Consider the following 27,597-nt stretch of genomic DNA (forward strand, 5'->3'; position numbering starts at 1 on the left):
TCACAGTACTGCTTCAGGATTGAGTCACCATACTGCTTCAGGATTCAGTCACATTACTGACTCAGGATTGAGTCACAATACTGCCTCAGGATTGAGTCACAATACTGCTTCAGGATTGAGTCACATTACTGCTTCAGGATTGAGTCAGGATTGAGTCACAATACTGCTTCAGGATTGAGTCAGGATTGAGTCACAGTACTGCTTCAGGATTGAGTCACAATACTGCTTCAGGACTGAGTCAGGATTGAGTCACAATACTGCTTCAGGATTGAGTCACCATACTGCTTCAGGATTGAGTCACATTACTGCCTCAGGATTGAGTCACAGTACTGCCTCAGGATTGAGTCACAATACTGATTCAGGATTGAGTCACAATACTGCTTCAGGATTGAGTCAGGATTGAGTCACAGTACTGCTTCAGGATTGAGTCACAATACTGCTTCAGGATTGAGTCAGGATTAAGTCACAATACTGCTTCAGGATTGAGTCACAATACTGCTTCAGGATTGAGTCATAATACTGCCTCAGGATTGAGTCACCATACTGCTTCAGGATTGAGTCATAATACTGCCTCAGGATTGAGTCACAATACTGCCTCAGGATTGAGTCACAATACTGCTTCAGGATTGAGTCACAATACTGCTTCAGGATTGAGTCACAGTACTGCTTCAGGATTGAGTCATAATACTGCCTCAGGATTGAGTCACAATACTGCTTCAGGATTGAGTCACAATACTGCCTCAGGATTGAGTCACAATACTGCTTCAGGATTGAGTCACAATACTGCTTCAGGATTGAGTCACAGTACTGCTTCAGGATTGAGTCATAATACTGCCTCAGGATTGAGTCACAATACTGCCTCAGGATTGAGTCATAATACTGCTTCAGGATTGAGTCACAATACTGCTTCAGGATTGAGTCACAATACTGCTTCAGGATTGAGTCACATTACTGCTTCAGGATTGAGTCACATTACTGCTTCAGGATTGAGTGACAATACTACCTCAGGAGTATATCACACATGTATTGAGATTTTGAAACAAGTAGTATGAAAACATTATGATTTCAGTGAGATAATGGTGTGATATATGTCATGGTATTTATACTTTTATCCAGAATGGCATAACAAAACTTAGATAAAACTGCTTCATTTTATGCTATTTTCTTCTGAGAGAAAAAATCATCATGACTACTTATGTCAGCAATTGGTGGGCAGTGCAGCTACAGGAACACACAAGAATCTGTATGCCTTAACCCATGCATGGTCTGAACACACCCACACAGACTAAACCACCTCTTGTTGGACAAAAGGAAGAAGAAGATCAGATGATACATCTGCTGTTACATTACATCGCCTGAGGACCATGTTCCTTAAATATAGACTGTGAATATAGGCCATGTATTAAAAATGTAAGCCATAATGTAACCGCCGCCATTAGGGAAATGATGATGATAACTAACGTAAACCTGTTTGCTGCAGTGAGGCAAAGATAGATGAAACCTATAAACCTGTCGTTAGATGCTGCAGAGTGTGATACTGGAGCACTTGAATATCTTCTGTGAGGTTCTGGGGCTTCACTCCCGCCCTCCGATGAAGCACATGTAACACATGCTATATCTCCTGGGGCAAGCGACTGTTTGAACATGTGCCTCTGTTCACCCAGAAGTGAATGGGTACATGGTAGGAGGAGTTAGTGACAGCCAGCTTTATCACCTCAAAGTGTACATGCATACTTCCCAGGGAGCTTACAGTGAAAATCGAGTGCACACACCGATCTTGTGCACAGGGTAATAAAAACTATAAGTTTTTGGTTTGGTTTGTTGCTCAACACCACACTCAGCAATATTCCACCTATATATGGCAGTGGTTTGTAAATAATCGAGCCTGGACCAGATAATCCAGTGATCAACAGCATGAGCATCGGTCTATGCAATTGTGATACGATGACATGTGTCAACCATGTCAGCAAGAGTGACCACCCGATCCTGTTAGTCGCCTCTTACGATAAGCATGGGTTGCTGAAGACCAATTCTAGCCCGGATCTTCATGGGTTAAAAAGTATAAGGTCTAAGAGCATTTGAGCTGTAATAAATAGAAATGGCTTAATACAAATTCACAGTAATAATGACAATAATGACAATGATATTAATACATGATTAAGAGGGAGATAATAATCTGACCTTGACCCTTTCTCTATCCAGGAAGAATGCAGTGGCGTGAAGGACATCGGCTGCATGTGTGGAGTTGTGATAAGGATTACAGGCGTGGTAACTGACTTCGATCAACTGTAACCAGTTCGTCAGACAGGTTTCACTGATATTCAAATACTCGCACACTCCAAACCGGGAGAATATTTGTAAACCTAAATACACTAGAGGTCTGAAAAAAAGAATAAGAATGGTATTAGTCAAAAATCAGAATTGAAAGATTTAATCGTATTGTCTGTATACTTATATGTGTTTACTGTATCATTTACATGTTCACTGTGGTATGATGACTAGACATTCTACATGGGACTTCATTAAGTGAGTGAGTGAGTGAGTGAGTATGCATCACAGCAGGGGACCCCAGAAATGAGCTTCAAACATTGTACCCATGTGGGGAATCAAACCTGGGTCTTCAGCGTGACAAGCGAAGGCTTTAACCACTAGGCTACCCATCACACTCATTAACATTAAGTGAGAACCACCATATAGCTGGAATATTGCTGAGTGCAGTGTAAAACTAAACTCATTAAGTGAGAATATGTACACATGAAGGGTATTTGAGTCATCACAATAAGCATCAGTAATGTCATCACACTTGAATCAACCTCTTCAAATACTCAAATACCCTTCAACCCCAATACTATCAAACATTTGATGGCCTATTATTTAAATGGTCTTGCACTGGCCCTCAATACAGCTGGACCTGACTTGATCCTTGTGCTGTGGCACAATGAATAAGGGTATGCTATACATTACGCCCGTCTTGGGTGGAGTGTATGCTATACATTACGCCCGTCTTGGGTGGAGTGTGTGTGTGTGTGTGAGTTGGGTTTTATGCCTCTTTTAGCAATATTCCAGCAATATCACAGCGGGGGACACCAGAAATGGGCTTCACACATTGTACCCATGTGGGGAATTGAACCCAGGCCTTCAGTGTGATGATCAAACACTTTAACCACTCGGCTACTCCACTGCCCCCTTCTTGGGATGGGATACAGGAAATGTGGCTGCATCATGAAATTAATGTTTACTTTATATCTTCTATTGTAGACTATTTGATCACTTACATTACCATCTATCTACTCAACAAAAAACCCAGCATCATTACATCAATATGAACTATTTTCAGTGTTCATCCTTCCAAATATTAAACTCAAATGCAATGACCTGTCCAATTTCAAAATAATCAGTACTTTAGAAAAATGTGAGAATACTTGTTTGTGAATGTATGGAAAAGAGTGCCAGTACGTGATATTACAGACTCAGCTCACAGCAAAAGTAAACATTGCCTGCTTCAAAAGGCACCAACTGATAATTACAAAGGAAGTTTTTACCTTTTATTGGTGCCTTTCTCCAACTCTATTATATCAAAGTCCCAAGTTTTCTCATTCTCAAGAATTGCCTGTATGTTTTCTGGGATCTGTGTCAGGGCAGTCGGACTAGACGGAATGTGAGCATGAGGATGATGAGCTGGGGACACAGAGCAGGCGGATGTCAGCACAAAACACAATGTCAGATGAACTTTAACCACATGTCATTTGGGGCTGACATTTAAGGTCTCAATTAGTCTTGAACAATATCATTTAGTGCATTGTCTGTCAGTTCAAAAGATAATTCTTACAGCCATAGATGAACATGGTAGAAATAATCTTTCTCCCTTTTATAAACATACTCCTCAAACAACCTTGTAAACCCCTGACTACAATTTTAATCCAAAATACAATATGAAAATTAAGAACTATAATAAGAAATATAATTATTTACAAAGAATTCAGCAGCATAAAACCTCATACGCTGAATGGTTTAAATAACATATCTCTGATGGTGAGAAATGTACCACAGATCAAAGATAATTCAAATCGATTGACGCTCCACCTACCTATTTTGGGTATATGTGTATCATGACCTGAGAGTCGACGTTTCATATTTTGCTGAAATAGAAGAAAAAAAAACTACAGTGAAATATACATCAATATTATGTATGTGTTAAGACATGTCCTATACTTTAAAACACATCAAAAGACCTAAAAAAAGAAAGAAATTACAGTCTATAATGTAATTATATCATGTGCAAATAATTTGTAATTGGATAACATTAATTCCAGTTTTTGTACATTTCAAAATATTTACAGTTAAATGTGAAATAATTGTCTGTTGCCATAAACCTAGCGTAAATTGCAAGACTTAGACTCACGTGACAAGGTTTTATTCACTTACTGATACTAAACCGCCGACAAGGTCAGAGGTCATTGGGTCCTCATCCTTCATACGTTGAGCAAAATATGGTGAGTACAGCTCGCTAGTGCGGAGGATATCTAGCACGCGGTCCAGGGATTGAACCACCGTTAGAGGGCAGTTCTCCTGGGCTGCGTTGATGATGTTGATCACCTGAAGTGTTTAAAATATGTAATCATAATATAATAAAACAATACCTATCACATGGCCCAAGGGACTGGTCATTCATCAAAGGGGTGGGTGACAATTGTTCATTCTCACCAAAACCCACCTGAATACTTGTAACTTTTATGTTTTTCAAGTTGTCTAATGCCTGGTATTTTCTATTTTTATTTTAATACCTAAAATATTGTTAAGCACTGACAGTTTCACATACGATAGTAATCCACTTCACTGTAATATGTGTAGACATATACACCCAATACGTCCATGCTACAGTTTGCCTCTGAGTGTAAAACAAATGTCACTGCACTGAAGCCCTTCCTAGTTCCTACAAGGAGAGCCCTTTTAGGTATCAGCAGTGCATTATGTTAATGACGACAAACATCATTCTCACTGCCCACCTTTGTAATAGGAGCCTCGATTGTCATGGAGTGTATCCGCGCTATAGACTCCCGTCGCTTTGGGAAACCATGGATTCCACCTGGAAAACAGCATTGACAATGTGTAAATGTTCACATTTCGTAAACGTTCATACTCCCTACATGATATATGTCATATCAACTGCCTTGAATAACTTGTAGACCAATCAGTAATCTTTACAAGCCTCCTCAACTAGAACCGGAACATTTACGTGACAGTCCATTTTATTCTGGTGTATACAGCAGGATAGAAGTGGTATAAAAATGTCTTATAATTTTTATTGAAAAAAATGATAGTTTCATTGACTTTGGATGAAGTTTGTTCCCATCCACTTTATCTCTGACAACAAAGTTTATTTGTGTACAGTTTTAATGTGAGGCTCTACCTTCTTAATATCTAAGCCCAAAGTCCATATTACAGTGAACATGCACGTTTCATACTTCAGTGTGTCATAGTTTGAATTAAAACAATTTTGTATCTTTAATTTTCTGTATCAAACCATGATAGTATTGACAATGGCTGGTAAACATAAACTGGTAATGGTCATGTGACTACAATACGACTCACCATTGGCTAGTTGGGTGTAGTCGGAGTCCTTGATGCGTTCCATGTGCTGGGAGAGATCTAGTGGAGATGTTCTTACTGACACAAATTGACAAATTTTCCTGAAATTATGGAAACAACATATTCAATAATAGCTTCCGCTCTGTTGGAGAAACATCAACTGTCATGTTATGACAGTGCATGCCATAGTCAGCAGTAGGAGGTTTTTAACTCTGGCATGGATCAAACAAACAAGTGCATAGTGTGATGGATTCCATGCGATATCTGAGACACAATAGTCTGACAGAGAGGGCTAAGCAATAGCACCAACTTCACAGATGGTGCACAGTGAGTGAGTGAGGATGAACGGTTTCATTGTTCAACTGATTGTTTCATGAGGTACAAGGACCACATGGGTCCAACTGATTGTTTCATGAGGTACAAGGACCACATGGGTCCAACTGATTGTTTAGCGAAGTACAAGGACCACATGGGTCCAGCTGATTGTTTCGTGAAGTAAAGGACCACATGGTTCCAGCTGATTGTTTCATGAGGTACAAGGACCACATTGGTCCAGCTGTTTGTTTCATGAGGTACAAGGGCCACATGGGTCCAAATGATTGTTTCGTGAGGTACAACGACCACATGGGTCCAAATGATTGTTTCATGAGGTACAAGGACCACATGGGTCCAAATGATTGTTTCGTGAGGTACAACAACCACATGGGTCCAGCTGATTGTTTCGTGAGGTACAAGGACCACATGGGTCCAACTGATTGTTTAGCGAAGTACAAGGACCACATGGGTCCAGCTGATTGTTTCGTGAAGTAAAGGACCACATGGGTCCAGCTGATTGTTTCGTGAGGTACAAGGACCACATGGGTCCAGCTGATGGTTTTCGTGAGGTACAACGACCACATGGGTCCAACTGATTGTTTCAGAGGGTACAAGTGTAACACTGGGAGTGAATAAGGAAATCTAGGATAGACATCTCAGTTGAGTTAGTATTCCCGCTATATCACTGTCTTATTGAGTATGTATGGAAGAAAAATCAGTGACCACAAATCCAACTTCAGATCTTGTTTTGGGGTTTTCCAAATGCCCCAGACTACAATAAGGTAGACAATGAACACGGTTTATCATGTTGGAAACCTTTCTTTTCATCCCAAAAGGAAGTACACTCAAGCAATATGGCTGTGTACACTGGTGCTGTAAAACACTTTCATCTGTCCCAAAGTTGCTATTGCCATACCTCAAGAACTGGGCTGCAATAGATCTACTACTGATAAGGAAAGGTATACTGCCCAAAGTTCTTATATCATGGACTCTTTTTTGTGTTTTCGGCCCAGATCATAAGTAGAACCAAACTTTATAGACAGCCTTGGTAGTTATAACCATAGATAGAGGTATCTTCTCAATGTTTGCTGGATGTTGAAGACAAAAAGTGTAAAGGGCAATTTAGAATCACATGGACAATCTTGACAAAAATGCAGCGAGTGAGTGATTTGGGCTTTATATTGTTTCTGATAATGTTTCAGCAAATGTCATAGCAAGAAACACCTAGATCCTGCAATGGTCAAATATAGTTGATACATTTAAGGATAAAAGCATCATAAGATAGTATGTGCTTACCCCCCTGGCCCTAATACTGGTGCCACCTTACAGTGGTGTGGTATCGTCTCCCCACTTTTCCTCCTTGTGTGGTATGTTCCTTCCCAATACTGAATAGGAAGGAAAGCAGGGAATATAGCATAGAAAGTTCCAGGTGTATATAATTTTATACCTTTGTTTTTTAAGCTTTGATGGTTAAGAGTTGAAGAAGATATTTATCAACTGTTCAACAGAGAAGTTTGATATGCAGGACAATTAATTACCTTGTACATAGTGTCCTTGAACAATAACTTTGCTGTATTCTGTAATGTTGGCAAGTTTACACACATGGACAGAAGTGGAACATTTCAGGAAGTAATCCTGACATATGAGAGTATAGGTACAGTAGCTCACCTTCCCCTTCTTCAGCTGCCCGTTGATGGTTTCTTGTAGGTCAGGTTTGTTTTTATCTGATCTAGGGAGTTCCCGTGCATCCTGGCCACAGACTTCCTGGCTGGAGTAGCCTGTCAGACGTTCATACCCCTGATTCACATACTGTGTGAGGGAAAGACATACAGTTTAATACACTCAGTCTGGGGATAAAGCAGCTGTAGGTGCCAGCAATTGACAGTTCTAGCAAGTTATATGCAGACCATTACAATGATCAGATTGTGCGCTTTGAGCAGGAAATCTTGCCTGGAAAAGGCGCGTTATAAATATTCTCATTATTATTATTATTATTATTATTATTATTATTATTGTGTGGGATGTTATAAGGATGTGTATTGTTACAGACGATACAAGGGGCAGCTGTAGCACCACCATATCTCAGAATCTCAGGAACAGATGGAAATGGACATGTTAATTGTGCTTCAGAACAAAGAACAGTATCTGACCTGAATTTCATTCTCTTCGTTAGTAATCTCCACAGCATCAGACACATTGTCAAGTGCTGTGAAGAGAGCGATACAAGCTTTCAGCTTGATCTGGGAGCGAACCTCGCCATGCTCCAGCGACAGCAACTCGTTGATACAGCTCCCTACATTTGGCTTCTCAATGTACCTCTGCAAGAAGGTATAACAGACATTACATCATAATATTTATAGCTCTGTAACAAAGATTAACTATTTATCCACTGTAGAGTACACCTACATCTGAAAGTACCATATGCCACAAACATTGCATGTATTAATGTACAACCTTTTATAACACATGTAGCCTCTTGTGAGGAAATTGGTGCTTAGTGAAGTGTTCCTGGAATGGATTCAGGGACTTGTTATCCTAAGTCTGCTGCAATGTTGAATCACTTCCCGCTCCATGCCATGTGGCTGTACAAGCATCTGTTGACATCTCTATCTCAGCACTAACACTATCTGGTGGCTGTGATGGGTGGCAGCTACTCTTGGCAGAGAGGAAGCGGCAGCTACCAGGAATTGCCAAAATGTCTACTGTTTTGGGGGAACTGGTACCGGATTCAGGCACTGAAATTGTTTCAGATTTTCCTGTTTCCAACAGTTAGCCCCAACGGACACATGACAAGGGGCATTGTCTTCTTGGAAAATCCAATTGCGGTTGACAAAATGCCTGGCAACTACAGGCCACAAATGGTTATCAAGAATGGCAATGGACTTATCAGTGTTCATGTTGCCATCAACGACAGTTAAAGTTCCCACTCCATACGCCGACATAAACAAACTCCCTAAAAAACATCACTGAAAACTTCGAATTTTGTTCATGATCGGTACGAAAACATGGGCAACAAAACATGTTTTTGCGAAACAGACTTTTGGCCACTGATTGTAGTCTTGTTAGATCCTCACACACTTATTGTAGTCTTGTTGGATTCTCAGACACTTATTGTAGTCTTGGTAGATCCTCAGACACTTATTGTAGTCTTGGTAGTTCCTCAGACACTTATTGTAGTCTTGGTAGATCCTCAGACACTTATTGTAGTCTTGGTAGATCCTCAGACACTTATTGTGGTCTTGGTAGATCCTCAGACACTTATTGTAGTCTTGGTAGTTCCTCAGACACTTATTGTGTAGTCTTGGTAGATCCTCAGACACTTATTGTAGTCTTGGTAGATCCTCAGACACTTATTGTAGTCTTGGTAGATCCTCAGACACTTATTGTAGTCTTGGTAGATCCTCAGACACTTATTGTAGTCTTGGTAGATCCTCAAACACTTATTGTAGTCTTGGTAGATCCTCAGACACTTATTGTAGTCTTGGTAGATCCTCAGACACTTATTGTAGTCTTCTTAGATCCTCAGATCTGTGGCACGTCATCTACAGTGCATCTTACTATTACCAATCCAATGAATCGTGAAAAAGTTAAATTTTGCATCAATACTAAATGGGACTGATAAATACTTACTCTGTTGAAACCTGATTTCAGTAGATGTAATATGGAGGGTTCTTCCTTGTCTGTGGTGCTGGAAGTGAGACACACATATATGTACTTCATGTAAACTTAAAAATATTCTCAGTGAAACTGTTATGTTGGTACCAATGAGGAGCACATATTCAAACCAGCAGGGTATACATGAACACCAGTGGGGTATACATGAACACCAGCAGGGTATACATGAACACCAGCAGGGTATGATGAACACCTGCAGGGTATACATGAACACCAGTGGGGTATGATGAACACCAGCAGGGTATACATGAACACCAGTGGGGTATACATGAACACCAGCAGGGTATACATGAACACCAGCAGGGTATGATGAACACCTGCAGGGTATACATGAACACCAGTGGGGTATGATGAACACCAGCAGGGTATACATGAACACCAGTGGGGTATACATGAACACCAGCAGGGTATACATGAACACCAGTGGGGTATACATGAACACCAGCAGGGTATACATGAACACCAGTGGGGTATGATGAACACCAGCAGGGTATACATGAACACCAGTGGGGTATGATGAACACCAGCAGGGTATACATGAACACCAGTGGGGTATACATGAACACCAGCAGGGTATACATGAACACCAGCAGGGTATGATGAACACCAGCAGGGTATACATGAACACCAGTGGGGTATGATGAACACCAGCAGGGTATACATGAACACCAGTGGGGTATACATGAACACCAGCAGGGTATACATGAACACCAGTGGGGTATACATGAACACCAGCAGGGTATACATGAACACCAGCAGGGTATACATGAACACCAGCAGGGTATACAACACCAGCAGGGTATACATGAACACCAGTGGGGTATGATGAACACCAGCAGGGTATACATGAACACCAGTGGGGTATGATGAACACCAGCAGGGTATACATGAACACCAGTGGGGTATACATGAACACCAGCAGGGTATACATGAACACCAGCAGGGTATACATGAACACCAACACCAGGGTATACATGACCACACCAGCAGGGTATACATGAACACCAGCAGGGTATACATGAACACCAGGGTATACATGAACACCAGCAGGGTATACATGAACACCAGCGGGGTATACATGAACACCAGCGGGGTATACATGAACACCAGCAGGGTATACATGAACACCAGCAGGGTATACATGAACACCAGCAGGGTATACATGAACACCAGCAGGGTATACATGAACACCAGCAGGGTATACATGAACACCAGTGGGGTATACATGAACACCAGCTGGATATACATGAACACCAGTGGGGTATACATGAACACCAGTGGGGTATACATGAACACCAGTGGGGTATACATGAACACCAGTGGGGTATACATGAACACCAGCAGGGTAGACAAGAACACCAGCGGGGTATACATGAACACCAGCAAGGTAAACATGAACACCTGCAGGGTATACATGAACACCAGCGGGGTATACATAAACACCAGTGGGGTATACATGAACACCAGCTGGATATACATGAACACCAGCGGGGTATACATGAACACCAGTGGGGTATACATGAACACCAGCAGGGTATACATGAACACCAGCAGGGTATACATGAACACCAGCAGGGTAAACATGAACACCTGCAGGGTATACATGAACACCAGCGGGGTATACATGAACACCAGTGGGGTATACATGAACACCTGCAGGGTATACATGAACACCAGCGGGGTATACATGAACACCAGCAGGGTATACATGAACACCAGCAGGGTATACATGAACACCAGTGATACACACATGTGGGATATCCACACTAGTGGATGTACATTAACTAAAGCATTTTTTTTTCACGGACAAAGTAATGAAAAAACATGAAACAGAACTTGACCTGAAAAAAAAGTATCTCTACAGTTCACCCTAGCTAAACGTTTATCAATATTTTAAAACATGCCAAAGCGCCCTAAATGTCTGCCACCCTAGAAAACATTATTTTTTTGGTATTTAATGATAAAAAAACTGATTACAATCACTTGTTGTCATCTACTCAGGACACCACACAAAACTGTCTTCATACAGAGAGTCTCCCTGATGCCAGGCGCATACCAAGCCAATGTTTTCGTATAAGTCCGATAGGTTGCAAAGCTTTATATTAAGATAGTATTGATGGCTTTCCCAACCTTTTTAGAAACAATCATGTGTAAGCCCAGGCTTCTTTTTATAATGGTAGCTATGCCCCTGGATGCAGGTAGTCAGTATAAACCAAATATCCAAGGCAGTAAACAAATTCTTTCTTCAATGTCCCTGTATTACATGTTACTGTGTTACAACATGGCTGCTCTTGTTTGTGTGAGGTTAAACACGGAAACCCTGACAGGTCATTACTGACACATCGGAAGTCTGGGTCTTTATTTTGTCATCAGTTTACATCCATAAGCCAGACTGTTAAAATTGGCGGGTAGAACAATTGTTGCATGGCAATACAGCAAAACCACACTGACGTAAGAGCCACACCATGACAACTGTACATCTCCCTGTTCCAGGCAATGGACCAAAATAACATGAAGCCTTTAGCCTTAGGTCTTTTGAATTACACGTAGGCTTAAATCTATTCTGTTATGTATAAGACCCAGTGGTTTCATGGATAGCCGTCTCATGAAATATTTTTTTCCCTTTGAATTGATAATTGGTTTCTAATCCTCTCTGGACAAAAAGTCAATATATCATACCATTCACTGGGTAAATATTATCTACAGTGACAGCAATGTTCTGTGAGCCAATGAAGAAAATTAAGCCATTCATGACAATTCAACTGTACATAATTTGCCATGAATTTGAATAGATTTTTATGTTTGGTCTGTTCAGATTATTGCCAGAATGCCATGCCAGATATGACTTCCTTCTTGCTCATTAAATCGAGACATAGTCTTAATGATAGAAGAAACAAAGTAAAAAGAATATACTTCTCTCATCCACTTTTTAAATGTTTAAACTTCAAAGACGACCTTTAAGTCAAGTGTATTTTATTCTTCTGAAATGTTTTCTCATACTGACAGATACATAGCTTGATTTAACTGCTCTTAATTACAGGAACAACAGAAAATGACAACTGTGAAAAAGTAGAACAGAATGTGGTATTACAGACATGACATTCAGTAATCAAAAGTCATTGAGATAATGGTATTTTGTTATGTATGTATATGTAGAATAGTTACATCATATCACCAAGGGGCGGTGGGATAGCCTAGTGGTTAAAGCGTTCCCTCGTCACGCCGAAGACCTGGGTTCGATTCCCTACGTGGGTACAATGTGTGAAGCCCATTTCTGGTGTCCACCGCCGTGATATTGCTGGAATATTGCTAAAAGTGGCGTAAAACCAGACTCATTCACTCATTTATATCACCAAGACCAAGTGTGGAAGCACCACAGCAGATGCATATTATGACGGAGTCAGATATTTATGTAAACAAATACTGCAAATTTGTCAACACCTGGACGCAGGTGTCAAATGTTTTTTAATTTGTTGCTAAAAAGACAGGAAGAGATGTTTTGCCCCCAACTCAATCAAGCTAAAATGGCATCAAAATTAAAGTATGTGTGTGTTGAAGAATGATGACAATTTTTATGGATATACAACTTCTTTTATTCTGTGAAGGGCGACGTTTCGACATAGATTCTAATGTCGTTGTACTGATTTCTGAATGTCTGAATTTAGCTGCTGACAAGGTCAATGTGATATCGTCGTGTGATTCACGTAATCAGATGTTTACTGAATAATGATGTCAGTATCACATGAACACGGATGTTCATGTGATCTACACAAGAACAACTGGAATCATTATATGAGTGCTTCAACTATTGTAGTCTGTGATTACACAATGTGGAATTTGTGGAAGTAGCGGTGGCTAGCGGTCTAGGCGGCTGACTTTGTGTGCTCGTGATTAGGTGCCCGACTCTGAGGGTGTTTGTTCGAATCCCCGGATGGTACTCAACCCCCAAAGTACTAGAATCTGTACTTTATTAAGAAAGTGTAATCCCAAATATAACATATGTTATATTGTAGTTGCTGAGTTTTACTGAGTTTGGTTTGATACTGGTTTGTTCTGGTGTATGTGAAGGATGTTTACAATGTATGGTATGTTGCTGGTAGACCTAGAAACATAACTGGGGTTGGAACTAATTCTGCATAGCAAATCACAGCACCTCTGCCGACTGATCAAAATAGATAATATACTTGTATACTTACTGTCCTTTTGTCACTGCGACTAAGACTGTGTGCTCGCTGGCTTTGGTTGCTCTGATAGACCTACAAGTGGAAACAAAAACAGTCAGGTAACGCAGAACCAGTTGGCTGTCTAGTTTCCAGGAGCTCCTTTCACGAAGCAACCTTTACTAAGGTTAACCTTAACTCCCATTCTTTAACATTGCACTAAGGTTACCTTAGTGACTTACGATCACGTTAGTGCTTTGTGAAAGGAGGCCCTGCTTGATAACAGAGTAAGAATATTTATTGAAATGTCGCTCTACACTCTAAGTTTTTAATCACAAATTCATATACTTTGTTATTTACTCATCAGCTCCTAGAATGCTGATCACACAATTACTAACTGGCCAGCGAAGATGACATTACTTGGAGCAAAGATGCAATATTGCTAAGAAACTTTATTTTGGCTGGTATGAGTTGGAAAGTATTCACTCCATATGTTACAACTGGATATTCCTTTATTCCTTTAGACACAACGGTTATTATCAAGTGGATTCATATTACATATAAATTTATCCTTGACATAACCAACCTAGGAACTGTATTTGCAAAAAAAAACAATAGTAAATATTGTGCTAGAATTCAACTTTTATATTTATGTCAGCAATATTCATCACAGCTAGGCTGCAGAATCCTGTGAAAGTTGTTGTGGTGTGCCAAATTTTCTAAGCTGTTTAATTTTACAAGATCAGTACTATAATTTCTGTGAGCAAATAGTTAAGCTAATAATCTGGTTGCCATGACAATCATACCAGGAGCAAATGTTATCAGTATAGATCCAAGGACCAGAGGAGATTCCAGACCTGTAGAGATTATGGTAAGCAAAGGTGCCCAGTGATGAAATACCCAACATAAATGAAGATTGCTGACCACAGGGTGTAACCTTACTTTATACCCCACTTCCCATGTTGTTGCTATGGTTTCAAAAGTGTTGCTGTATTAGCAAAATGTTGGTGCATCATCCATACACCAAGATGTTGTTCACTTAAAACGACACATAAGACTAAGTACAGCCCCGGCCATGTGTAAACCATGAAATATAACACATGTAACATGGACAGGTTTACAAACTGGAGTACTGCAAACAAAGCCTTGAGTCTGACAAAGTCAAGGTCAAGGTAATTGACTGTAACAACACAAGCATGTTTTATACTGACAAATAAGTGTGTCATCATATCTGATAACAAGGACCTGTGTTCATGCTACCAACCCCTGGTGGGTCAGGCTGCTGTTATTTTGCTGAATAGAATAACATTCAACTCATTTCTTCCCTCTTTCCTTTGTTGAGAAGAGACACTCTGGTATCAATATCAACTGCAGGTTTTCACCCAACTAACTCACTCGTTCACTTAGTTTCCAAACCTTACCATCCACTTTTGTTTGACATAGGTCATATGGCCTGAAATATTGAATAAACTTCTGTCTGTCTTTGTTTAACATACACATTCTATTTTCTATGGTGCTAGGAATCGGTGTGGTAATGCTCATGGTAATATTATATACAATAACCTCCTAGAAGCAAGGATCTAAGACGTTGAGAAGAACTGTTATATGTGAATGGTGCTAACAGACAAAGGATTATCACTGATGTGAATAAAGTCGATAGCAATAAGTATGTTGCACAGAGGTGCTTCATATAAAGGAATGAATAGGTTTACAGTCAATTTTAGATATCAGCTACCTCTGTGACAATAACTGCCGTGTAGAGAACAGCCTTTCCATCGTTCACATATGAGAAATTATAATAATATCCTTCTCCAAATTATATACACATATAATCTCAAAGATATCCCCCGTTATTAACCTTTCTTGACAAGTGTAATACTCACACAGTTTTGATCAATTTAGGCGAGTACTACTCATGTAAATACAAGAAGCATTATCTGGAATTCCATTAGCTCTACCTCCCATCAAGGTGATATTCAGATGGTGTCTTTAACACTCGCCAGCTTCACTCAACACACAAGGTCTGAACAATGGAACTATGGATATGATTGAATCTTCCCTTTCACGAAGGTAACAATATAAATGTTCACATTTTCTTCAGTGAAATATGTAGCTTGAAGCTGCAATTCTCCCTTGTCACACTGATGTGACGACCTCCTCACAGGATCCTCAGCAAACAAAGATGGTGGATTAGTAAGACACAGAACTGCTGCTTGGAGAATAGATTAATGTGTCATGGTTAGAACACCTGTTCCATAATGAAAGTTTCCCTGTTCATGCCTCAAATAGCACATAATCATCATTCTTAAGGATAGATATTTGACACTATTTCCCATAATGATATTGCTTCTCATTTGTATCAATGGCATCCCACAATGTAAATTCCTCTAGCCATTCGCTTTCAGTAGGAAACTTTAGTGAGGTTAACTTTAAGGCATATTTCTCTTGACAGAGAAATTCATATATTCTATTGTAACATCTTCATCCCTATCATTTGTCATGGGTTAATTAATCCGGTGTCGAGTCATCTGCGCCACATTCACATTTAATAATAGAACTGCTGTTTCTGTTAAGATTGTGATGAGTAGATGTTGCCACTGAGCAAACATGTCAGATATATCTCTCTACAATACCAATACTGATGCTGTGTGTAACATAGTGTCAGATATATCTCTATACGATACCAATATAGAGATATTGGTAGATCTCCTTTTGTATCTCAGTGTCACAAGACAACGGGAGATGACCCACCCTAAACATGAACTCGTGGCAGAATTTCAGATCCTCCAATCAGAAACTACTGTAGAATCAGTTGTACAACAACTCCAATTGCACACTCACAGGTGTTCAGCATTAACTCAAATAATAAAGTAGCACCAGGTGTTAAACATCAACTATGAAGGTACTGACATGATTCCGGTACTTAGCACTAACTGTAGCAGTGGCACAGGGTTTCAACTACATCAGGTGTAAAGTCACAGTGATGACACAGGTATTCAACAGTAACTCTATCATGAAAGTGCACCAGGTGTTCAACTACATCAGGTGTAAAGTCACAGTGATGACACAGGTATTCCACAGTAATTCTATCATGAAAGTGCACCAGGTGTTCAACTACATCAGGTGTAAAGTCACAGTGATGACACAGGTATTCAACAGTAATTCTATCTATCAGGTGTTCAACTACATCAGGTGTAAAGTCACAGTGATGACACAGGTATTCCACAGTAATTCTATCATGAAAGTGCACCAGGTGTTCAACTACATCAGGTGTAAAGTCACAGTGATGACACAGGTATTGACTCTACATGGTATTCTACATCAGGTGTAACTCTATCATGAAAGTGCACCAGGTGTTCAACTACATCAGGTGTAAAGTCACAGTGATGACACAGGTATTCCACAGTAACTCTATCATGAAAGTGCACCAGGTGTTCAACTACATCAGGTGTAAAGTCACATTGATGACACAGGTATTCAACAGTAACTCTATCATGAAAGTGCACCAGGTGTTCATCTACATCAGGTGTAAAGTCACATTGATGACACAGGTATTCAACAGTAACTCTATCATGAAAGTGCACCAGGTGTTCAACTACATCAGCTGTAAAGTCGCAGGTGTTCAGCATTAACTCTAACATTACAGGGGCACCTTCAAATTTCAACATTATCAAGTGTGCAATTACAGTGATGATACTTGAGGGGTTGAACAATTATCTTATATGGCAGCCAGGCACCAGGTGTTCAACAGCATTATGAAAAAGTGACTGTAATGATATAGGTATTCAGCATTTACTTAACATCATGCTGACAGGCGGTGTTACACACCACCCATGGTAAAGTTACTGAGAGGACTAAGATGTTCAGCATTAGATATACCAGTTGCACATAACAGCCATGACATAAAATGAATAGATCTACTTGATATTATTGAATTAACTCAATCACTGATCACGGCTGGATCCAAAATAAGACCGATATTAAAAATCAATATTAAAACTTCAAATTACTATTCATAAAATTGTTAGGCAATATTCAACTTAGATCCAAGCTTATTGAGGATAATACTCAATTGTTGACTAATGAATGTACGGACAGATCTGAATATTGTGTAATTATTGTTGAGGATCTGAGGCAAACATATATATGTTACTGTTATCGAATCAATTGCCATTAAGTCCTCCCACATAGGAGCTCTATAAATAGGCTCAGTATTATTGCCGACATTATGAGTATTCAAAACCTGCATGATAATCCCAGTTTGGGAGAGGAATCCTGAAGATCGGTCAGCCAGCCGATCGGAATACCAATCAGGAGCAGTATTGATTCCTGCGATACGATAGCTATCACGAAGTAGCGGAAAACTTTATATCATATCGATTTATTGCCATTCCTTTACAAAAACGTTAGATGCTTTAATATTGCCTGCTTGTCACAAACATGAAATCTTTTCTAATATATTGGGGAGAGCATCTCCATATAGATGACGAGCTAATTGTGTCACAGTGATCATGCAACATGTGGTTAACCATACACTGACTGGTGAAAACAGGGGGCTTACAGGTCATTAGTGAATGGTAATAGTGGGATCCAGGGTATCCATATCTACACAGAGTTCATGCATTAACCAAACAGGGAATATACGTTTCCGCTTCTAGAATATGAAATAACTAACATATATCTTCAGATATCACAAAGCATAATTTGTCAAATGTTTTCTCCCCAGTATGATATTGCCTGCAAAATAACATTTATTTTAATATATCACATCCAGAAAATAACATGCATGTTCTTTCCAACATCACAGTGCCCAGTAAAAGTAACATGTATTCCAACATCACATATTCCACTAAATAACATGTATGTTCCAACATCATAGCCCATAAGTTACATGTATTCCAACATCACACATTCCACTAAGTAACATGTATTCCAATATCACACATTAAAGTAATCCGAGTCAGTATAACATGTATTCCAACATCACACATTCCACTGAGTTATAACATGTCTTGCAACATCACACATTCCACTAATTATCATGTATGTTCCAACATCATAGCCCTGTATGTAACATGTATGTTCCAACATCATAGCCCTGTATGTAACATGTATGTTCCAACATCATAGCCCTGTAAGTAACATGTATGTTCCAACATCATAGCCCTGTAAGTAACATGTATGTTCCAACATCATAGCCCTGTAAGTAACATGTATGTTCCAACATCATAGCCCTGTAAGTAACATGTATGTTCCAACATCATAGCCCTGTAAGTAACATGTATGTTCCAACATCATAGCCCTGTAAGTAACATGTATGTTCCAACATCATAGCCCTGTAAGTAACATGTATGTTCCAACATCACACATAGCATGTAAGTAACATGTAATCAACATCATTCCATTAAGTAACATGTATGTTCCAACATCACAGCCCACTAAGTAACATGTATGTTCCAACATCACATAGCCCACTAAGTAACATGTATGTTCCAACATCACACATTCCACTAAGTAACATGTATGTTCCAACATCATAGCCCAGTAAGTAACATGTATGTTCCAACATCACACATTCCACTAAGTAACATGTATGTTCCAACATCATAGCCCACTAAGTAACATGTATGTTCCAACATCATAGCCCAGTAAGTAACATGTATGTTCCAACATCATAGCCCAGTAAGTAACATGTATGTTCCAACATCATAGCCCTGTAAGTAACATGTATGTTCCAACATCATAGCCCTGTAAGTAACATGTATGTTCCAACATCATAGCCCTGTAAGTAACATGTATGTTCCAACATCATAGCCCAGTAAGTAACATGTATGTTCCAACATCATAGCCCTGTAAGTAACATGTATTCCAACATCATGGCACATTGGTAACATGTGTTCCTAAGTAACATGTATGTTTCCAACAACACACATTCCACTAAGTAACATGTATGTTCCAACATCATAGCCCTGTAAGTAACATGTATGTTCCAACATCATAGCCCTGTAAGTAACATGTATGTTCCAACATCATAGCCCTGTAAGTAACATGTATGTTCCAACATCATAGCCCTGTAAGTAACATGTATGTTCCAACATCACACATTCCACTAAGTAACATGTATGTTCCAACATCATAGCCCTGTAAGTAACATGTATGTTCCAACATCACACATTCCACTAAGTAACATGTATGTTCCAACATCACACATTCCACTAAGTAACATGTATGTTCCAACATCATAGCCCACTAAGTAACATGTATGTTTCCAACATCACACATTCCCAACATCACACACACATTCCACTAAGTAACATGTATGTTCCAACATCATATTCCACTAAGTAACATGTATCATGTATGTTCCAACATCACACAGCCCTGTAAGTAACATGTATGTTCCAACATCACACATTCCACTAAGTAACATGTATGTTCCAACACCATAGCCCAGTAAGTAACATGTATGTTCCAACATCACACATTCCACTAAGTAACATGTATGTTCCAACATCACACATTCCACTAAGTAACATGTATGTTCCAACATCACACATTCCACTAAGTAACATGTATGTTCCAACATCACACATTCCACTAAGTAACATGTATGTTCCAACATCATAGCCCAGTAAGTAACATGTATGTTCCAACATCACACATTCCACTAAGTATCATGTATGTTCCAACATCACACATTCCACTAAGTAACATGTATGTTCCAACATCACACATTCCACTAAGTAACATGTATTCCAACATCCAAATCATGTATGTTCCTCACATTCCACTAAGTAACATGTATGTTCCAACATCACACATTCCACTAAGTAACATGTATGTTCCAACATCACACATTCCACTAAGTAACATGTATGTTCCAACATCACACATTCCACTAAGTAACATGTATGTTCCAACATCATAGCCCACTAAGTAACATGTATGTTCCAACATCACACATTCCACTAAGTAACATGTATGTTCCAACATCACACATTCCACTAAGTAACATGTATGTTCCAACATCACACATTCCACTAAGTAACATGTATGTTCCAACATCACACAGCCCTAAGTAAGTAACATGTATGTTCCAACATCACACAGCCCACTAAGTAACATGTATGTTCCAACATCACACATTCCACTAAGTAACATGTATGTTCCAACATCACACATTCCACTAAGTAACATGTATGTTCCAACATCACACATTCCACTAAGTAACATGTATGTTCCAACATCATAGCCCTGTAAGAAACATGTATGTTCCAACATCATAGCCCACTAAGTAACATGTATGTTCCAACATCACACATTCCACTAAGTATCATGTATGTTCCAACATCACACATTCCACTAAGTAACATGTATGTTCCAACATCACATTCCACTAAGTAACATGTATGTTCCAACATCATAGCCCTGTAAGTAACATGTATGTTCCAACATCATAGCCCAGTAAGTAACATGTATGTTCCAACATCACACATTCCACTAAGTAACATGTATGTTCCAACATCACACATTCCACTAAGTAACATGTATGTTCCAACATCACACATTCCACTAAGTAACATGTATGTTCCAACATCACACATTCCACTAAGTAACATGTATGTTCCAACATCACACATTCCACTAAGTAACATGTATGTTCCAACATCACACATTCCACTAAGTAACATGTATGTTCCAACATCACACATTCCACTAAGTAACATGTATGTTCCAACATCACACATTCCACTAAGTAACATGTATGTTCCAACATCACACATTCCACTAAGTAACATGTATGTTCCAACATCATAGCCCACTAAGTAACATGTATGTTCCAACATCACACATTCCACTAAGTAACATGTATGTTCCAACATCACACATTCCACTAAGTAACATGTATGTTCCAACATCACACATTCCACTAAGTAACATGTATGTTCCAACATCACACATTCCACTAAGTAACATCATGTTCCAACATCACACATTCCACTAAGTAACATGTATGTTCCAACATCACACATTCCACTAAGTATCATGTATGTTCCAACATCACACATTCCACTAAGTAACATGTATGTTCCAACATCACACATTCCACTAAGTAACATGTATGTTCCAACATCACACATTCCACTAAGTAACATGTATGTTCCAACATCACACATTCCACTAAGTAACATGTATGTTCCAACATCACACATTCCACTAAGTAACATGTATGTTCCAACATCACACATTCCACTAAGTAACATGTATGTTCCAACATCACACATTCCACTAAGTAACATGTATGTTCCAAAATCATAGCCCTGTAAGAAACATGTATCTTCCAACATCACATTCCACTAAGTAATATGTATGTTCCAACATCACACATGTTCCAACATCACACATTCCAGTAAGTAACATGTATCACACATGTTCCAACATCACACATTCCACTAAGTAACATGTATGTTCCAATATCACACATTCCACTAAGTAACATGTATGTTCCAACATCACACATTCCACTAAGTAACATGCATGTTCAATTCACATCACAACATGCATAGCCAGTAAGTAACATGTATTCATTCCAACATCACACATTCCAGTAAGTAACATGTTCTTTCCAACATCACATAGCCCAGTAAGTAACATGTATTTTCCAATATCACATAGCACAGTAAGTAACATGTATTTTCCAATATCATAGCACTGTAAGTAAAACATGAAATGCATTTTCCAATATCACATAGCCCAGTAAGTAACATGTATTTTCCAACATCATATCACAGTAAGTCCATTCCAATATCACATAGCACAGTAAGTAACACCTATTTTCCAATATCACACATCACAGGTGGCCAATTTTCCAATATCACATAGCACAGTAACAACACCCATATTTCCAATATCACATAGCACAGTAAGTAACACCCATTTTCCAATATCACACAGCACAGTAAGTAACATGTATTTTGCAATATCACATAGCACAGTAAGTAACACCCATTTTCCAATATCAGATAGTGTAGTAAGTAACACCTATTTTGCTATATCACATTGGCCAGAAAGTAGCATATACTTTCCAATATGCCATTATGCAGGAAATAACATAGAAAACAACACATATCTGTTTACCAGTAACTTTGCAAATAGATGTACATTAAAAAACATGTCTTGTTTCTCTCAGACAGATATATTTAATTGATATATTTTCAAAACATTGATAAATAGCAGTCTCCCAGTAAAATGAACACAAATGTATTTATTACTTCCACAGGGTCAATACTCCTAATTACAAGGCAAGTGTTATCCGTATCATGGGTTCCTTGTAAAGGCCTGGGATGGTAATGAGAATATAGTAGACAGCTTACCGGCAGAGTGCCTCGGCATCAAAGTGTTTAGTAGATCTGTGATCAATGACAACAACGTCGTGGTGCTTATCAAGGTAACATTCCAGTGCTCCTTCAGGATTCCGAGAAATGTTACACTTATATCCAATCCTGTCAGCCGCACACCAGAAACCATCACTTTGTGCATCTTCTTTCGCAAATACCAGTAAAATCTGAAATACCAAAATCACAGATCATAACAGGGTTACTTACGGAGCACAAGAGTGGAGTTTTAAAGTTACTATGTACTGTATATAAACATGCATATGAGTGAGTTTAATTGGTTTGTTGTTGTTTTCTTAATGATTGAAGTTACATGTATTTAGAGAAATTAATTTCATGGTTATTTCTGTGGCTCAAGAGGTACTTTGTTGACTTGGTGTTGGTGTAGCATGCCAAACACTTGGCGTCCATTCCCTGATTTTATTTTCACAACTTCGCATTCTCCCACAAAACATTAACATGGTTACCAGGGCAGAGTACATACAGAGAGAATACATAAAGATGTGTAGCAGGAAACAGTTTTACAATTATATCAAATGTGCCCCTAGCGAATTGATGCTGATGATGTAAACCCTGCTCAGTTTGCTTGATAGTGTGACCTGACACAGGAGAAGCCATGTTGATAACTCTCCACAAACACACATGATAACTCCCTCCATAAACACACATGATGACACTCCATAAACACAAAAAACTCTTTCCATAAACACACATGATAACTCTCATCAAACACACACAATAACTCTCCATAAACACACAAGATAAATCTCTCCATAAACACACATAACTCTTTCCATAAACACACAACATAACTATCCATACACACATGATAACTCTCAACAAACACATGATAACTCTCAACAAACACACGATATATCTTCATACACACATGATAACTCAACAAATGATAACCCTCCATATTCACATGATAACTCCATGCACGCACGCACGCACGCACGCACGACGCGCGCGACGCACGCCGCATGCCGCGCGCGCGCACGCACGCACGCATGCACACACACATAATAATGCTCCATCAGCACACTTGACAGATTCCAATGGCATAAACCCCAAAATAATACCTTTGTGTCATTGACAGACCAGGCCTGCCATTTCTTAAATATTTCTTTTACCTGTGAAAAACCATTCTTCATTTAGGGCTGCAGCTTTACAATAATTTCAAGGGAGAGCAATATCCTTGTGTCAGTATGGGACAGACTTATACTGAGACTCTCTATTATCGCAGCACGCAAAAACATCGGGAAAGCAGAAACACCATGCCCCGCATCGGCTGTTTGCATATGCAAATTACGTAAAATATATTCATTGCTCTTGAAAAAGTCATTTATTTCATTGGGATGTCATGTCTAATTGTAGAAATAGTAAAGCATTCATCTTTTTAAGTAAGTTCTGGAATATTTTGAAACTTTTATGACCCCTACTGCCATTACATCTAGCATGAATCAAAACTTACTTCGTCAAAAGTAATCCTGCGACAACTATATAAGGTCATTTGCATATTTTCCGTGCTAAAAATATAACAGGAAGTGACGTATTATGCAACTTTACTCTACACATGCCAGCAACTTGTATGGTACGTTTTAAGGCCGAAAAACAATATTTTCAAACGTTAATGTTACCTTGTATCCAAATGAATAGAAGTTTCAGATGTTTGGGTTAAAAACATGATGCTATTACTAATGTGAATAAAATTCCTAAATATTTTTTAATGATCAAACTATTTAGATTCGTTACTTGTCTTAGTAAACGTTTCACAGTGACATCTGCTTGTACCGCGTGCCATAGTAAGAAAATGGCAATACCGCGATAATACAGAGTTGCTTCAATTTCCGGGTCATACGAGACAATTGGAATTGCCGCAATGGTATTAAACGAGTTGCGACTATGTGTCACATTATTTGTGACAGAAATGAAGATTAAACATCAGTCAACTGAAAATATATATAAAATGCTAAATGGCAGTAGCCGTTCATAATCCCGATGGCGACAACATTAACTACCGCGATAATAGAGGGTCCCATGATAATAAGTCCTCACCTGTCAGTACCACTTGTGTGTTAAGGTCAAGGCTGGTGTAGAGTTGCGTCTGGAGCAAATTCAAATCCCAAACTTAAGACCAGGAACTAATTCTCACTCAAGTATTTAAGGATCTTACCACTTTTCTAAGTGCCAGGTCACAGAGATTAATTGGCAGGTATCCTTGGGCTATTGGTGAGAGAATGGAGTTAGAGAAAGTTTGTGATGTCCAATGTGTATCCTTCATGGTCAGTCTACCACTGGGCCTCACTGTCTTTACTTATAAAAACAGTTCTATATTTTTGAATTTATCTATGCAGAAATCGATGCAACATCAAAGAATGATCCCAAATAAAGCTGTAAATTAATTAAACTTCCTTTACAGTGGCTTCTATGAGTGGCATTCCATTACAGTCACCATGAAGAAATATATACAGTCACCATGAAGAAATATATACAGTCACCATGAAGAAATATTTACAGTCACCATGAAGAAATATATACAGTCACCATGAAGAAATATATACAGTCACCATGAAGAAATATATACAGTCACCATGAAGAAATATATACAGTCACAGTCACCATGAAGAAATATATACAGTCACCATGAAGAAATATATACAGTCACCATGAAGTAATATATACAGTCACCATGAAGAAATATATACAGTCACCATGAAGAAATATATACAGTCACCATGAAGAAATATATACAGTCACCATGAGAAATAATATACAGTCACCATGAAGAAATAGTCACCATGAAGAAATATATACAGTCACCATGAAGAAATATATACAGTCACCATGAAGAAATATATACAGTCACCATGAAGAAATATATACAGTCACCATGAAGAAATATATACAGTCACCATGAAGAAATATATACAGTCACCATGAAGAAATATATACAGTCACCATGAAGAAATATTTACAGTCACCATGAAGAAATATTTACAGTCACCATGAAGAAATATTTACAGTCACCATGAAGAAATATTTACAGTCACCATGAAGAAATATATACAGTCACCATGAAGAAATATATACAGTCACCATGAAGAAATATATACAGTCACCATGAAGAAATATATACAGTCACCATGAAGAAATATATACAGTCACCATGAAGAAATATATACAGTCACCATGAAGAAATATATACAGTCACCATGAATATATACAAATGAAGTAATATGTACAGTCACCATGAAGAAATATATACAGTCACCATGAAGAAATATATACAGTCACCATGAAGAAATATATACAGTCACCATGAAGAAATATATACAGTCACCATGAAGAAATATATACAGTCACCATGAAGAAATATATACAGTCACCATGAAGAAATATATACAGTCACCATGAAGAAATATATACAGTCACTATGAAGAAATATATAGTCACCATGAAGAAATATATACAGTCACCATTTCAATGCTAGAATCTAGGAAAGTAATGGACATCTATATCCAATAACAATCTTCACTGATATAAACTTAATGAAAGTAAGTTATCCTTCAGGAAGTCTTACACATGACTAGACAAACTTAATGAGGAATCACCCATTCATATTTCAAGTCATACTAATCAATATTTGCTGCAGTTTAATCTTAATTGTTTACTATTCTGGAACCATGTCGTTAGTGCATACCAAGTGATAACAATAGAATGGCTATGCTAGAAAGTGTGAGATCATGTCAGAATTGCAAGGCTGTCAGAATCAATACAAACTGCTTTATATTTCTTATTGATGCCAGGCAGAAAATGTTACGCATCAGCTGATTTATTTGTTCAATGTAATGAATGTCACTTTAAACTCTGATTTTGACCAAACTGCTAATGGTTGAATGGGCTTATTTCTGGATTAAATCATCCGGGGAGAAACAGTTAAATCAGAGATCAAAATGGAGTCAAGGATTAATTTCATATTAACCTGTCAAGCCTGCATTTGATGTCAAATATTGCAGAAGGGAACTAAACGGTTCTAAACAGCATGGCGTTTTCTTGCACATTTTGTCACACAGAAAATTATATCTGCTCTTTTAGTTTTAATCATTAACACTGGAAGAGGTAGGAACCTGACATTTGATTTGCAATTTTGGGATAGGGCTTATAAAAGGACAGACATTCTAATGATAATGGCCCTTTTGTGGCGCCAAATATGAGGGGATATGAAGTCTGTGAGGAGATACTGAAAACCGCATGTGATTTTCGTGATGGTCACTCCAGGAGAAAATGTCCGTACATGGCTTGCTGTTTATACTAAGGGTAAATTGTGGTTTGTGTTTTGTGTGCTGAACCTCTAAAGTGACATGGTACTCTGTACAGTAATCTGTGAAAATAGCATCAGAAACTTACTAATCAATGAAAACGAGAGTATTGATACCAGTTATAATCACAGACATCATCTT

The 27,597-nt window shown here is 38.6% G+C and overlaps 1 protein-coding gene across 3 annotated transcripts in view; it reads right to left on the reverse strand.

Annotated features, from left to right (window-relative positions):
• The window catches only part of LOC124287718 (high affinity cAMP-specific and IBMX-insensitive 3',5'-cyclic phosphodiesterase 8B-like), a 235,100-nt gene that overhangs the window by 8,050 nt on the left and 199,453 nt on the right, over nucleotides 1-27,597 (reverse strand). For all 3 annotated transcript variants that reach the window (XM_046724250.1, XM_046724252.1, XM_046724249.1), the window contains 12 exons: nucleotides 23,114-23,304; nucleotides 13,776-13,835; nucleotides 9,535-9,592; nucleotides 8,055-8,222; nucleotides 7,573-7,713; nucleotides 7,201-7,289; nucleotides 5,593-5,690; nucleotides 5,007-5,086; nucleotides 4,426-4,596; nucleotides 4,088-4,139; nucleotides 3,543-3,678; nucleotides 2,182-2,380 (listed from right to left, as the gene is read on the reverse strand). In XM_046724250.1, coding sequence (XP_046580206.1) covers nucleotides 2,182-2,380; nucleotides 3,543-3,678; nucleotides 4,088-4,139; nucleotides 4,426-4,596; nucleotides 5,007-5,086; nucleotides 5,593-5,690; nucleotides 7,201-7,289; nucleotides 7,573-7,713; nucleotides 8,055-8,222; nucleotides 9,535-9,592; nucleotides 13,776-13,835; nucleotides 23,114-23,304 — 1,443 coding nt within the window. The remainder of the gene's footprint in view (nucleotides 1-2,181; nucleotides 2,381-3,542; nucleotides 3,679-4,087; nucleotides 4,140-4,425; nucleotides 4,597-5,006; nucleotides 5,087-5,592; nucleotides 5,691-7,200; nucleotides 7,290-7,572; nucleotides 7,714-8,054; nucleotides 8,223-9,534; nucleotides 9,593-13,775; nucleotides 13,836-23,113; nucleotides 23,305-27,597) is intronic.

The sequence above is a fragment of the Haliotis rubra genome, unplaced genomic scaffold (genome assembly GCF_003918875.1).
Source record: "Haliotis rubra isolate DU_JTF1 unplaced genomic scaffold, ASM391887v1 Scf405, whole genome shotgun sequence".
NCBI lineage: Eukaryota > Metazoa > Mollusca > Gastropoda > Lepetellida > Haliotidae > Haliotis > Haliotis rubra.